This window comes from Hesperophylax consimilis, chromosome 16 (assembly GCF_061612785.1).
Source record: "Hesperophylax consimilis isolate HC1 chromosome 16, BYU_Hcon_1.0, whole genome shotgun sequence".
Taxonomy (NCBI): domain Eukaryota; kingdom Metazoa; phylum Arthropoda; class Insecta; order Trichoptera; family Limnephilidae; genus Hesperophylax; species Hesperophylax consimilis.
The window spans coordinates 7,657,079-7,673,743 of record NC_142851.1 but is presented as its reverse complement, the minus strand read 5'-3'; the positions used below and the strand labels follow the sequence as shown (position 1 = coordinate 7,673,743).

The following is a 16,665-nucleotide window of genomic DNA, read 5'->3' as shown; positions in this document are numbered from 1 at the left end:
GTACAGTCAATACATCCGACGACTCCTGGAAATTGGGCTCTTGAATAGAAGAGTTTCCGATTTTCAGCGTAGTCCTGGGGCCGTTGAGGAAAATGAATAAATTCAGTTATCCGTTGCGCCAATCTGGAGGAAATCTTTTGCACTACTCTGCTGGAGGTTGGTTGGCTCAGTTTGTGTAGATCTCCCGCAACAATCTGGAATCATATAAAAATATGTAGGTAGTTAATGAACATTGAAAATAATACAAGATGAACACTCCATCTAGATATTTTGTACATCTAAGGGCATCTGGTTAATTTTAGGTTGACATCATGTTTTCATTAAATAATATATGCATTCTTTCATTCTTTGTCGATTTCAAATCAGTACAGACATAATGTAAATAACAAGTTTCAGCATCACAAAATGTAATATTTTCGTTTCACAAAAGTAGAACATAATTTGACAATAGATATCTAGTAAAAAAGACGCATTTACCTGATAATTACCAGTAGCGTAGAATCGCAGCGCGATAGCTACCTGAATAACAGGAGGTATGGGCAAGCCTCTATTATTAACTAAAGCGTAATTCGGAAATAATAGAGGAATTAATATATGCATTACAGTTGTTTTCTCCAACCGATAACGATCCTTAAATTGTCGGTCACTGTAAAACTCCACGGGATTTTCAAAATCGCGTAAATAACGCCGCACGCTGCCCATATTGTCCGTGCCAACGTCGTCACGTGTATTGTATGGATCAACGATGTAATCCAAAAACTCGTTATCCATTTCCATGATCTCCATTTCCATAATCTGCATCTCCATTGTTTTATGTTTTCAACAGCAACAACCGCAACAACTGGGAACAAATCACCGACTTAGCAAAGCAAAGGTACCCTACCCACCAACCTCGAGTTTTGACAGCTAAAAGTCAAAGTAAGCAAGTATGCGCGTGCGCAGTGTCGTAGAGACTTCCATAGTGACGTCTCTGAATACAAAATTTTTTGAAATCTTGAGAAAGGTAGCTTCCTTACTAAGTGACGTCACACCGACTTTAGGCGTGTCTCTGAATATAAAACGGTGTTTTTTAAAGGAAAGGAAGGTTTCTTGAACTAAAGGATCGACTCTGAATACGGGTGTTAGTGTAGAGGGAGACAGACAGATTACAGTTGTATAAAAGCCCATGTTTTAGTTAGATCTCCCTCTCACATCTCAGCTCGTAACTACAATAACAAAGTAATCTCTCTCGGAGTATCATTTGTATGAATACCAAAACCTTTTACTGATAATATAATATAACTGTAGTTATAATTGGTTCAGAGATATGGCCAGTGAAATGGAGCATCCTTATTGGCTAACTGCAATTAATGAAATAATGAGAGTTGTAGAAAAGTCCCCTATTTCTAGGGTTCCACATGAAAGCAAGAGGGAACCTTGTAAGGGGGTTTGACTGTATTCCTAACTGGATAATATGATAATGTATGCAATAGTGTTCTTACCTTTGCCTGGTGCTGGTGCAGCGGCCGTTCCAGCGGGCTTGATATTGGGATTCCAGTCAACACCAGCCACCTTCTTGTATTCAGCTTTCAGTGCGAGCAGATTCTGAATCTAAAAATAATAAAGATTATATTTTGCTTTTCCAATACTAATGTGCAAAAATCATTCTTCTCACAAAATAATCACGCAAGAGCCAAACTAATAGAAGTATGTTATATGCGTGACCAAGAAAAACCAGGAGTGTCCAATAAGTGAAAATGGCAGATTAAAGTGCATACCATAGACATCCAAATTCATAGACTTGCCCTAACATGAAATCTGGGAATCATTTCAATTAAGTGGAGGCAAACCACGTGACCATATTTTTGGCACCAGGAATAAACTATGACATCAGTCGTGTTTTGACGGCCAAATATATATATAAAATAACATTGAAATAACCAAACCCGGCGCAAAAAAGTAATGCAATGATTTGCAGCGCAACCCACTGTGGGACTTCACTGCGCAGGATGTGAATGTTTGTTTTTAATTACACGACTAGTGTGGCAACACTAAAAATGAGTGAAGTGGGTAAATTATAACACATTTTTAAAAGTGACTAACTAAATAGTGTGACCAAATATTCAATTTTGGAAACAAGCCCGAACTTTTGTTTACCCAATTTGGAATTTGCGCGTCGTTGTAAAAAGGACTAATATTTCCGCAGACTAAATTTGGTGATATTAGAATGCGAGTTGCCTGTGTAGTTCAGATATACATCAGATTAATTTATTCAAAAATTATAGAAAGGGAGACGGTCACGCCGCCTCCCCGCTCTGTGCTAACTTGGTTTGTTCTCTTTTTCGGGATAGTCTATCAATTTGGTTCTCTATGGTGCATAGATATAAAATATACCAAAAATTAAAAAAATACATGTTTTGTAAAAAACAGTTGTTTTGTGAAATTTTGTACCGGTTTAATGTTAAAGTTGTCGTGTCTACACTTGCGAGAAGAATTCATTGATTCATTGTAAACTAAGCAGACAAAAACATAATATATGTTAGACTACAAAGAGGACTAACTGAAATGTCTGAATTCGAAATGAATCCTGGTGAACGATAAAACGGTCAGCGAGAGCTAGCTAGATGGCAGTATAGTAACTGAGTGTATAAGAGTATAATAACTCAACCCGTTGCGCTTAGGTGTAGAAAGCTTACCGCTTAACTACTGAATTAGACATACGAATACCAGCGAATGGTAGAGCTTGATTTTGTGCTTCAACTATGTAGTAAAAATAACGGTAGATTACAGTAGTTGTCGGGTAATCGAGCGGCGATTACTTAAAAAATTCATCAAATGTCAGTGAATTTTGGAATGTTGTAACTCTGAAAATATCAGTGTTGTCATTGTTAATCTTAAAAAAAAGAAGAATTCAGTACCTATACGGGACACGAAGATTCATTTCCATCCTCCTGTAAATAAAAATACTAAAAGTAAATGAGTGAGCAATGCAGGACTATTTTTTCGCGCGATCTCAAGTTTCAATTCTCGCAAAGGTTCTTTATTGTGGACCGAGGCAATTAAGTAGTTAAAGAGGTATGCTAGTGTGTTTTGGGCATTATTATTATTCTAGCAATGAATACAAACCTCCGGATCTAGAGTCTTCTTGTCCGCTTTCTCTCCTTTGAGCTGTCTGATCCGGTCTCCCTGCGCGCTGATCTTCAGCAGCACGCTGTCGGCCTCGCTGACGCCGGCAGCTGCGGGGGCTGACATGGCGGGGGCAAGGGCGGGGGCGGCGGTTGGGGCGGGAGCTGATGGCTTGGTGTTGGGGGTCCAATCTGCGCCAGTCACCTGTTTGAATTCCGCTTTCAAGGCGAGGAGGGTCTGCACCTGGGTGGCAAAAGCATTTTGGTTATGGAAAGTATTTGTATTATAAAAGTATAAGTTTGATCTACATCGATTTGAGAGAAAACTAAGATCTTTCGACTCCTAGGCTCCAGAGAGACAAAAAAATTATGTTACTGTTCAAGAAAGTATTTTTGACACGTGAAAATGTTTGACTAATTTTCCCTGAAAGAAGATAAAATTGATCACTCTCCAGGCACACAGACATCACATAATCATCAAAATATGATTAACTAGGTGACATGTACCCAGCGTTGCTCAAATTTTGTCTACTTTTAATAAATCTAATATCCATGTATTGTATATATATACCTTCCGGAAGTAATTCTCTCAATGATAGTGAAAACCCTGTTGCATAGATTAGAAGAACTAAGCGCACAAACAGACAGACACGGATATTGACTTTGTTTTATACTATTTAGAGATATTGGCAAAAGAGTTTTTCATAAAAACAGAACTTAGTGTTCTATTTTTTTTAATTTTTTTTTTTAATAATTTTTATTTAAGGTTATTAACAAAATCATGTGCGCTACCCGACTCTCTAGACAATATCTGTTCTGAGCCGGGTAGCAGTATAATTACATATATTTTGTAGACAAATTAGGGCAAAAATAAAACATTTAAAACATAAGAAACATTAAAATTGTGTTTGTAGGTTTAAAAAATAAAAAATATATGAAATAATAACAAGCTCAATTGCTTAACATAAATGATGTACCCAAAATAAATAATAAATACAATGCAAGAAGGAAAGAAAAAATAAAACAATGAAAAAAGAAAATTAAAAAAAAAGAGAGAGAAAAGAGTATTCAAAATATGGGAGACACAAAAATTATGTTTATTAACACTTGTTAATTGTTATTAGTTACTAGCAAACTGTCGTGTTAATTATGTTTATTAACATGGACAGTATGAAAGTATTTTTGTTGTTTGTTTTTGGGGTGTTATGCCGTGTTGCGCGGTTATCCGGTAGATCCGAAGATCTACCGGATCTGCCCTGATGATGGACACTGCAACGCTGTCCGAAACGTCGGCTAAAGAAGGAGTTAGCGCAACACGGCATAACACCCCAAAAACAAACAACAAAAATGCTTTTGGCCGTGAGAATCTAAAAACTTACCAGTTTGAAAGTATGTAACTTGAATGCAATTTCTATTTTTGTTCATTTACCATGTATTAAAGTTTATATATATATATATATATATATATATATATAGGTCCCACAACATTTATTGCGTCCGTTCGTAAATCCGTCTTTGGGCGTCCAGCACTTCTAGTTCTTTTTTTTAGATTGTTTTTGTGAATATTGCACTATGTTTTACTCACAATAATCGCTAGTATCATATTTTTTTAATATTCATAATAATGCAGGTTTTGATGTTTATTACACTTTCATACATTTCTAGCGTCACGTACATACTCACGTCCAGGTGTATATTTTTTGTATATTGAAGGTTCCTTTTAATATAGGTTTCACGTCCCTTCACTCTAATGTAATTCTTACGTCTTCCGTATATTGCTGACTTTTCTAATAAAGTTTTCACGTCCATACTGAATAATTTATTCTGGCGTCCGAATGTATATTATTTGTTTGTTACATGGCGTTTTGAATGTCGATTTAATTTTTACGTCTTCCGTATATAAGGCCCTTAAGACTCTTGGATTTGTTTTGAGAGTTTCAAAAGACTTCAATAATTTAGGCACATTTAGGCCGTTGTTATGCCCCTTATATTATATAACCCCATGATTACATAATTTATTCTGATCTGGGAGATATATTTCACCTTAAAAATAATCAATATTTTTTGTTTATTTTAATTCTTTTATATTTCGAGACAAATAGACATCTATAAATTTTGCAATCTTTTGTTTATTTTGAATATCTACTTATGTGAGACTTCTTATTATTTTTACCAATGTATCTTATTTTATTATACGCTTTTGTTGTAACATTTATTTATTTTTTTATTGTATTTTGTTTTCTATATTGTTTTAATTTTGAAGAATTTATAATAACTGCGATACTCAACTATTAAACTAGAATGTAAAAGTCCATTAGGCGTAATAAATAAATAAACAAATACACAAACAACAAAAAATATTTCTTACTCTTCTAGTGAAGTTTTCACGTTCATAGTGAATTAATAAATTAATTACAGCATCTGTGGTTGAGGGGTAAGACTCTCGACTCGCAATCCGAAGCTCGTAATCTGACGGTCAAACCCGGCGTGCGGAAATAATTTTTTATTTGTTTGTGTTATTTCACAATTAATACATTAGAAATAATATAAAGTGTGTTTGCGGCACGTTCCAGAGTGAAATATATATTCTTAGTATCGCCCTGGTGTGAGATCACCATTCCGAATGGAAACGTTATTTTAAGCTTTTGCCGTGTTTAGCGACCAGATCTAAATAACCAGGTACTTTTCCACATATCTCTTCCCCTCCCCAATACCTTCACCCTAGTACTCAGATTGGGGATGCCACAGTCTCGCTGTTCCAGACGGGAGCGGTTGAGACTTTTGTGCGGTATGTAAAAAATATATGTTTGTATAAGTTTTATTTTTTTGACATCCAGAAACACACAAGACCTGACAACAAACTGTCTATAGATAGTGAGAAGTTTGAATGAATATCTTGTTGCATCTTGTATACAAACGTACCTACTGGGCGCAGGCGTGCGACAATTTTTTTTACAACGATATCCTTAGTAAAAATGTATAATTTCATAACGCGCCAGTTCGCTCCATTGCAGAGGGCGGTCGGACATTTTTAGGTCGGGACATCAATTTACCGTCCACTGTAAACCATCTTACAAAAAAGTCCACCCGCGCAAGGCGCTTTTTAGTTCTGAGTGCTAAATGGCATCGTTGTAAATTAACTGAATGTTGCCAAATCTGGCGTTTTGCTTCACCAAGGACTCAAACAATACATAAAAATGTACAAATTTGCTAACGGCCAGGGGACGCAATACTATCGAAGAAATGCGTGGACGCAGCACGGCCGTCGTTATGTATACAAAATAATATCTACTCGTGATTGGTCACGAGGATACAAAACCACCGACGCAGCACTTCTGTCGTTACGTATTTAATATAATAATATCTGTTTTTATATTTAACTTAATTAGTTCAACCTCAAGTTGTAATATTTTAATTAATGACTTAAACTTATTAATACCATTAAGTTAAAAATAAAAATATTTTTAGTGTTACAATATTTACAACATAATATTATATAATATTTCAATCACTTTTCTGATAAATAAGATGCTTGTGCTTAGGAGAGGACAACAATATATTTTTACATATTTATATTGCAAATATTATTACAAAAACTATTAATAACCTTACAAGAAAATACAATAAAAGTAATAAAAACAGGTTAGTTATAAATAATACCAAGGAATGATAAGCAGAAACATAATATGTGGAGTTTATTAATCAGAATTGATTTGAAAGTACCTACACGGCACACACGCTCATGTAATCTAGTAAAATAAAAATGCTTGTCTTAGAAGAATATGTTCAACATATGTATAATAACATTCTCTCTGATTCTATCTTCAATGTAACCAAAATAAATATAAAAACTAAATTAAAAATGTATTAAACGTGTTCCAAACTACATAAAATGTAATTATATTATGTAATGACATATATTATGTAGTATTATGTTTATATAATAATCTTCTGTTTTAATAATCTCTTGTTATAATAATCTCCAGTTAAAATAATCTCATGTTATAATAATCTCCCTCTTGAATAACGTTATATTTTTTACAAAATGAAACAATGATTTGTTTTAAACCACTTTATATTTATTTGATACAATATTTGGGTTCAATCCAAACCGGTCGACGAAATATAAATTAAAATAAAGTGGTTTAAAACAAAGTATTTGTTTCATTTTGTATAATGTCAAGCCACAAAGAGTTTGCTTTCTTCGATAAATTTAATATTTTTTAGTTCTTGTAAGTATAGTTTTTAAATACATAATAGAATAGAATATTGCGGAAATCTGTAATTGGTTTCTCAGTTAGGTAAATTACACATGTATAAATGAACCACATTGTAAACTGTTGATCTAAAAATCTAGTCTAGTCACCGCCGCAAGAGAAACTATCGCATCATTACGTTTTAAGTGTAGGTTTCCAAAGTTCTGGTTGATAACTTTAGACATAGCTAATTTCCCCATATTTTCAGCCATGTGACAAGTGACTTTGCTATCCCCGATTGTGCCACTGCTAATAGACATAATCACGTTTGTTTTAGGAAATGGTTCATGGCAAGCAAACCAATCAATGAGAGTTTGAACGTCTCGATCATCCCTCTTAATTCTTGTAGGCCTCATCTCTGCATGTTGCTCTGACGTTCCTGATTCAATCCCACAGAATGACTCGATACCCTCACAAATGTTATGCAGATAAACGAATCCAGCAGTCCAACGAAGGATGGAACTGTCTGTGATTCCCCGTCCTTGGGTCAAACCTCCAGGTTTTCATCGATTTCATCAGAGTTTGTTCGATGGTCATGTCAGACCAAATCTCTGACCAAAATTTATGAGACCGTCGAATCGTAAAGTAGCCCTCTTTTTTTTGGGAGGAGTAGAAGGGTGGGAGGGTAGCCCCCCCCCATACCGAAGTACCCTCTAGTAAATTTATAGATGTATGTATTTAAAATGCAAACAAAAATCTAATAACGTGATAATAAACCGTGATAGATTTTCTGTGCGTACCTACCTAGATTTGTTTATTCTTTATATCGGTAAAAAAAACTATATAAACATAAAAACTGCACAGATTTTTTTGAAATTTTATGTTCTACATAATTGGTATCAATAAAATTTTCATGAAATTCCACTGGAAACGAGGTATTTATAAAAAACCAAACCTAGTCGCGCAAAAAACTTGTTTTTTCAAAAATATACGCACCTTTACGACTTTCTACCTCGGTACCTATTAGAGATAGAAGAAATTTGTTCCAACAAAAATTGTAGGTTATTTTATGTTCTATTATATTTGTAAAAATACTTTAGTCGAAATTTGCATTGGAAATGAGGTATTTGGGAAAAACTAGATTTTGGCCGATTTCGGCCAGTTTTTTCAAAATGGCGGTGCGAGCACAGGTGCGCCAAGGTCGGAAACTTAGATTTTACATCAGGGGATCAGTTTATATAACATATAAAAAAATTGGGACTACCGGAATTACTTCGATCGCGAATCGCTAATTGCACTGGCCTATACGGTTAGTCCTCCAATATAAATAATTATTGTGCTTAAAATTAATTGTGCAATATTATTTTTATCAAAGAAATCTTTATGTAATTTTTTTTTTTTTTTGTAACATTATTTCTGGCTTTCACCCTTCAAGGGTGTTCTTGGCCATCATTTAAAATTATTGAGAAATGAAAGGTGAATTTAAATATTAATTTTATTTAAATGGGCAAATTTCAAAATTATAATGAAAATTGGAGTCGAGTTCAGACTTAGAAGAGATGAGATGTTGAATGGAGGGGAGGCAATTTTAGATAAGGCTTGATAGAAGAGAGGATATTTGTTTAGAGAGGGACAACCAAAAAATATGTGATCTAAAGTTCCCACTTCTAGACCACAGAATGTACAATCTGGGGAGTCAACAACGTGAATTTTAAAAAGATGGGAAGGAACGGAACAATGTCCGATCCTCATTCGAATGAGTGAAGAAATTTCTTTTTTTGAAAAATGAGGGAATTGCTGAAACCACGGTTTTGATGGAATAGTTCTTTGTATTGAGGCATAGCAGGCTCCCTTGGATTGACTAGCAATGTGCCAATACTCTGCCCAAACATTGCGGGATCTATCTTTGATGATGGAAAAAATGTCAGATAGGGGAATGTGGTTTACGAGGGTAACAACAGGGTTGGACGCTCCTTGTTTTGCCAAGGCATCCGCAATATCATTACCCATGATACCAACATGTCCAGGAATCCAAATCAGAGTTACAGTTTTACCAGAGCTTTGAATGGAGGCTATCATCTCTCGAATAAGGCATACAAAGTGATCATCAGGATGAAGAAGAGGACTGGATTTAAGTTTTTGGAGGGAACTGAGAGAGTCAGAGAGAACGAGGGAATGTTCGAAATTATTTTTGATTATATATTTGAGAGATTCTATTATTGCAATGCACTCGGCTGAAAATATTGAAAATTGATTTGAAATTGAATGAAATATTCTGTCATTAGAATTATTGTGGTAAACGTTAATACCTATACCACAGTTAGGAGAGTCGGGAGATTTGGATCCATCAGTAAATAAAAGAGAAAAGTTGGGCCATTTAGATGAAATAATGTCATTGAAAATATTATTGACAGTTCGGGCCGGGAGATTGGAATGACTTTTAAGGATTCCGATCCCTTCAAATATTGTTGGGGATAGGGTGACGTGACTATATTTTAATTTGTATAAGGGAAGTAGATCATTTTGGATGATGTGAAGCTCTGAGAGAGACTTAAAATTTTTACAGATGTCAGGAAGAGGTTTAGTTGAAGCTCTGATTGTAGATGAATGGGTTGAGTCAATGAACAACGAGACGCTGGGGATAACCTGATGACATTTAGAATTTAAACATTTAAGAACAAATTTGTCAGCAAATAGTTGACGCCTTAAATAAAGAGGAGGATCAGAACATTCTACTTGAAGGGAATTGATGGGTGACGATTGCATCGCTCCAGTTATAATTCGCAAAGATTTAGATTGAATTTTGTCTAATTTATCAAGTACATTTTTTGAGGCAGTACTAAAAAGTGGGCAGGCATAATCGAGATGGCTTCGAATAAGTGCGTTGTAAAGCAACTTAATGCAAGTAGGGTGAGCTCCCCACCAAACGCCAGATAAGGATCTGATGATATTTAAATTTTTTTCGCATTTAGTAACTAAATTATTAATATGGGAAGACCATTTAAGTTTCCTATCAAATGTTACTCCCAAAAATTTTACTTCAGAAGCGTTGGGGATTGGAGAATTTTTAAATAAAATTTGAACGGGGGGATTTTTATGGCGGTTTGAGAAGGTGACACACTGAGTCTTTTGGATTGAAAGTTCAAAACCATTTAAGGTGAGCCATGTGCAAAGGGCATTCATGGCTTCGTTAAGATATTTGACGGCGAGAGGGATGATTTTGGATGATAAGAAGAAAGCTATGTCATCTGCGAACTCAATAACTTTTACTTGTGGGGGAATAGTGACATGCATATCATATGTGTATATATTATACAGTAAGGGGGACAATACATCGCCTTGTGGTAAACCCTTCCAAACAGACCTACTTTGAGGAGAAATATCTGGAAGTTCAATGAAAATTTTTCTATCTAGAAATAGATTAATAATAGATTGAACAAACATGGGGGGAAGGCCAAGGCCTAGAAGTTTTTTTTTCAGGATTGGGATGGAAACATTGTCAAAGGCGCCTTCTATATCTATAAAGACGGCAAGACAAACTTCCTGTTTAGAAATTGATAAATTAATATCAGTGCTGATGATGGCAAGGTTATCTTGAGTGGATTTTTTTTTCCTAAATCCAAATTGAGATGGAGAGAGAAGCTGTTTACTCTCGACAAAAAATTCTAATCGGTTTTTAATTAATTTTTAATAAAGTTTACTGAGGGTGGATGAAAGAGCGATCGGCCTGTAGCTGGATCCAGAATTTGGTGATTTGTTTGTTTTTAAAATAGGGATGATTATTTGACAACTCCAGTCATCAGGCATTATACCAGTCTGGAAGATTTTGTTTAAGATGCTTAAGAAGTGGTTTAGAACATTATCATTACTATTTTTGATTATGCTGTAAGGTATACCATCTCTGCCTGGAGATGAGTCCTTGACTATTGATAAACAATTTTTTAGCTCAATTAAGGTGAATGGAGAGTCTAGCCAATGATTAGACATAGGAGTATTATAGATAGGCGTTATTTCATCTAAGTTAGGTACAGAAGGGGGGGCAATTTTGTCCAAGAATTCATCTATCCATTTAGAATGAGACGCTCGAGGAGATGGTGAACTGAAGGAGGATCGAAATCTTCGGATCATAGACCAAACTTCCGAAATTGGAGTGTTCGGAGATACTGAACTGCAGAAGTTGTACCACCCAGATCTTTTTTTTGACCTCAATACCCTTTTGGCATTGGATTCAGCGTTTTTGTATATAAGATAGTTCTCCATAGTCATATTGTAACGATAGGAAAGAGATTTAGCTTTCCGAATTCTTACTACTTTGGAACATTCCTCATCCCACCAGGGAGTTGGAGGGAGTTTTTTTAAAAGAGATTTAGTTTTAGGGGGAGGATTTGATTTATTTATTGCAGTTATGAGCATTGATTTGAAGTTATTATAGTCATCTTTGACGGAAAATATATTGGTGTCGGGTAAATTTAGTAGGAACTTGTCCATATGAGAGTTAAATTCATCCCATTTGGTGTGTTTCGTTTTAATCTTTGTCGAAATATGAGATTTGTCCGATTGGAAAGAAGTTTGATAAGTAATGGTGATCGGGAAATGATCACTGGAGCAAGGGTCGGGGGACACCACCCAAGAGGAGAGAGAACCCAGACTAGTAGAACATATCGAGAGATCCACTGCACTGGGGTTTGTGCTGGGGCGAGAGATCCTAGTAGGAGATCCGTCATTCAAAAGGAAAAGGTTGGATTGATCTAGGAAATCCATCACACTTCGACCATCTCGGTCGGAGAAAGCAGAACCCCAGACGGGGGAATGGGCATTAAAATCGCCTAATATAAAGAAAGGAGGGCTTAGTTGACTTACAATTTGCAACCAAATTTGTTTATTGAAGTGGGCTGTTGGGGGAAGATAGACTGAAATAAAGGATGTGTCCTTTATTTTAGCTGCAACCATTTGGAAGTCAGCATTGGGGGGTTTGATATTATTTATTGGGGAAAATGATATGGATTTCTTAATAAAAAGGGCAGCACCGCCGCCCGAACCTTCCGGGCGGTCGTCGCGGAGACAGGAATACCCTCCCACATTAAAGTGGGTGGATGGAGTAAACCAAGTCTCCGAGATAGCAGCCAAAGAAATAAAGTTGGAATTTAATAGGTTAAGGAGATCAGATTTGTTAGAAATAGCACTTCGGCTATTCCACTGAAGTATTTTGAAATCTTGAAGAGTCATTTTGAATAAATGATTTTAATGTGGAAATAATAGTAGCAGCGTTGGACGGTAGATTAGTTTGAGAAGAAATAAGGTCAATTAGAAGCATAATGAGAGTTTGGATAAATGAAGAATTGTCTTGGGAGAGTTTTTCAGAAAGTTTTAGAGAGTTCATTGAGGACGGATTATAATTATTTGCACACCCATTTGTGGCATTTGAAAGAGGTGAACCATTGGGATTTAAGAGCAGTGAGTTGTGTTGTTGCTGATCGTATCCAGGAGCCGGTTTAGAGATATCGTTTTTGTATGTGAATTTAGTTGAACGAGAAGAAGTTGTTGTAGAAGAGGGAAGAGGGTTGGATGAGGAGTTGCTGGATAAAGCCTCAGCAAATGATTTTTTGACAGGCGGGAATAGTTTAGAAGCCTGCAGAAAAGACAAGTTCTGGGAGGCCATAGAAATTTTTATATTTTTTTGGCGAGATTGTTCTGGGCAAGAAGTGTTGATAGCTGTATGTGAGCCTGAGCAGTTAAAACATTTGGGTGAGGAGGAAGAAGGACATTGGTCAGCTGCGTGGTTTTCTCCACATTTAAAACATCTGGGTTGAGATCTGCATGCAGCTTTGGTATGACCAAAACGGCAGCAATTGAAACATTGAGTGGTGGGATAAGTATACATTTCAACTGGTAATGAGTTGAAGAATAAATATATATGGGAGGGAAGAGATTGACCTTCAAAGGTGATAACTACAGATTGGGAGGGCTTCCAGGAAATTATACCCTCAGAGGAGTCCTTGTAATTTAGCCTCCTGGCTTTTATGGGATTGCCAATGTGTTGGGGGGTTGAAAGTGAAGACAGAATTTCTTCGATGGACAGATCGGTCGAGATACCTCTGACCAGGCCCATGCGAGTGACATTGAAAGTAGGGATATATGCCTTGAACTTTGAATTAGATGAAATGAAGATATTTTTGATGAAACTGTTGGCAGCTGACCCTGAGAGGAATTCGACGGAGATTCGGAAGCGACCCTCGGCTTTTACACCTCCAGGCTTGATTGAAAGGTTCTTGCTATTTGATAGGAATTTGCCAAATTCAAGAGGGTGGATGGTTTTTCCTTGCTCAGTTTTTTGGGCGTATACTATGAATGGGCCACGGGAATGAGGAGAATAAAAGTTTGTTGGAGGAAGTTGAGAAAGTGCTGGTGGGGATTGTGAAGTCGAAGGAGAGTCAAGTTTTATTGGGGAAGAAGGAGTAAATTTCCTTTTTTTGGTAGAAGTCAAAATGACAGAATCACTGTCAGAAATTTCTCCATTTTCCCCGTCTGGGGGGTCTGGAGAGGGATCTGGGGGCTTTGTAGGGGGTCCAGGAGGGAAATCTTCCTCCATTATTCACAACAGTAAACAACTACAATAATAGTATGGAAAATGACAGAAGTAAAAAAAGGTTATAAATATCTGGAAATCAGCAGCGAAAAGTGACTCCTGGAAGATCAGGAGGGAGAAGAAACCTCAAGGCACAACACACTACACTTTTTTTTTGCCAGAAAACAAAAAAGAATGGTAAAAAATGAATTTTAGATAGAGCAAAACAAAACAACTGATGACAGCCAAATGTTATTGTTGCAATCCATCTTTATGTAATTGAAGTACTTAATGTACGAGTATTTTTGTCATAAATTTTTGTGAGAGGGGAAACCGGGAAACCTTGGAAAACATTTATTGTTGGATAGTTATATGGCTTTTCAAAGATTATTTTTATTAATATTTTTTGAATTGTCACAAGTGGAAGTAGGCATGATTTATATGCACCCCCCCCCCGCAAGCCACGATTTCATATTGTAGTAGTGTAGAATGTGCAAGTGCAAAATAAATACCTTTAAGTATTTTTAATGATACAGTATTTCTAAGTCTAAAAAATATAAAGATCAGTTTTCTCATTCTGTCTACTGTGGAGTTTATTTGACTTTTCCATTTGATGTTATTATCGATAATTATTCCAAGATGTTCACACCCTAAGCACCCTGATCAAGTTTCTGAAGGAATCACTACCTACTTACGCACTCTACACCTCCTTCCTTGACTGGACTATAAGGGTATATTGGAGCTATGTATTCGATTATATTAAATGGCTTATTATTTAGATTCATTAATTGACAAACAGTTTGCGTTACATATTGGTATTTCGTTAACATTGATATCAGTAAATTTTTCTTTAGCATAGTCTACAATTCCACTACTTTTATTTTTGTGATAATTTGTGACATATTGTTTGTAGTTTGGAAAACTTGGTATATTTTTATGTTTTGCATGTGAGTGTGCCTCGGATAGTATTATAATATATGGTTGTGGACATAATGTTAAATACATAGGTAACATAGGTATACCAGAAGTTCGTCCATATTTCAAATTATACTCCTTATGTTTAAGTGCAAGATTGTTAGTAGATTTATTATATTGTTCTAGATTTTAGTGCATTCGCTGTATGTTTCACATAAGTATTCTTCTATATTTAGATTTTTTGTTGATTTCATTTAAGTTAAAGTTTTCATTGCATTTATGAAGGTGTGATAAAATATATAGTTATAATTCTATAAATATATTAATAATAATCCTCACAATTTGTGTTACGATATTCTTGCTCGATTTCAATTGATATCTAGAGGTTTTTATTTTATTCTATAAGATTTATTTTATATTCAGATAATATTCGGGAACTTATAAATTATTTGTTTAATATTTTATCAACAATATTTAATTTAAAATAAAAATATAACTTTGTAAATATATCTAGAGGTATTTATTTTATTCTATAAGATTTATTTTATATTCAGATAATATTCGGGAACTTATAAATTATTTGTTTAATATTTTATCAACAATATTTAATTTAAAATAAAAATATAACTTTGTAAACACCACTTTTATTTTTTATACTTTGTGCCGACCGGGTTTCGCTACCAAAAAAAAACACTTTTTCTAAAACTACACTTACTTTTTAAAAAAACAACATTGTTTCGTTCTTCGTTCGATAATGATTTCAATGTAAAATAGTGTGCTTGTGTAAACTCCGCTCATACGAGTTTTGAAAACATAGGGTAGAGATATAATATAAAATAATAATCATCCTAGACTTCAATACAGTCAATAGGTGTCGCATATTAAATAAAAATGGATAAATTTATCCAAGACACTATCTAGATAGCATTTAGTTCGAGTTGAATCCTACATAAAGATGCAGCCAATAAAAATATGCGCTAAGAAAATTAAGACTATGTTTTATTTTTATTTTTATATTGAATACCTCACAAGAGTCCCAACTGCTCCCGTCTGGAGCCAGTGAGACTATGGCATCCCCAATTGGGGTATATTGTGAGGCTGTAGGTAAGTGGGGAAGGGGAAGAGATGGGGAGGAGAAAGGTGGGGAAGTACCTGGCTATTAAGATCTAGTCACTAAACACGGCCAAAGCCACTTGGAGCAACGTTTCAATTCTGAATGTTGGTCTTACACCAGGACAATTCTGGGAGTATCTTCCACTCTGTTGGTAATTCTCAGTCGAAATATAATTACAGTAAATATGACCGAGAGATTAGTCACCGAACCTCGGTAGTGTGCAGTCGTGTTTACCAGTGCTCTGTGTTTGACGGCTTACTTTGACGGCGGCGCGGCGTACAGATAAGATTTATTTATTGTTACCTTTTCGTATTCATTATTTTTGTTTGTGTTATTGGTTTGCGACGAAGTTGCGTGTATTATTTCTATCATTTATTATTTCTAAAATAATAATTGTTTAATTTTTTTTTTAATTTGTTGAAATGGAGGAAGATGAAAATCGACCTCCGGACCCTGAGCCCATTTCTAATATTGTAGACGACTACGATACTGATGATACCCAGACTTCTGTAACCCTTCCTTCACGAAAACGACGTCCTCCGCTTTGTATTAATGTACCTCCTAAAATAAAATCTCTTTCACAATCTAACGAAGCCCCAATCTCTCATGGAAGTTATAATGATACAATTCATCCAGAAGCAAAAGCCATTGAGCTTATGTATTCTATTTCATCTTCAGCTCCATTTATTGTCAATGTCCAAAGGACTGAACAGGGGAAACTAATTCATCCCCTGGATTTTGGTAAATTTATTTTTAGCTCAAAACTCAATA

The 16,665-nt window shown here is 35.3% G+C and overlaps 1 protein-coding gene across 2 annotated transcripts in view; it reads right to left on the bottom strand.

Annotated features, from left to right (window-relative positions):
- Positions 1-16,665, bottom strand: part of GluProRS (Glutamyl-prolyl-tRNA synthetase) — a 91,260-nt gene that overhangs the window by 14,664 nt on the left and 59,931 nt on the right. For both annotated transcript variants that reach the window (XM_089640848.1, XM_089640849.1), the window contains 2 exons: positions 3,106-3,348; positions 1,482-1,590 (listed from right to left, as the gene is read on the bottom strand). In XM_089640848.1, coding sequence (XP_089496974.1) covers positions 1,482-1,590; positions 3,106-3,348 — 352 coding nt within the window. The remainder of the gene's footprint in view (positions 1-1,481; positions 1,591-3,105; positions 3,349-16,665) is intronic.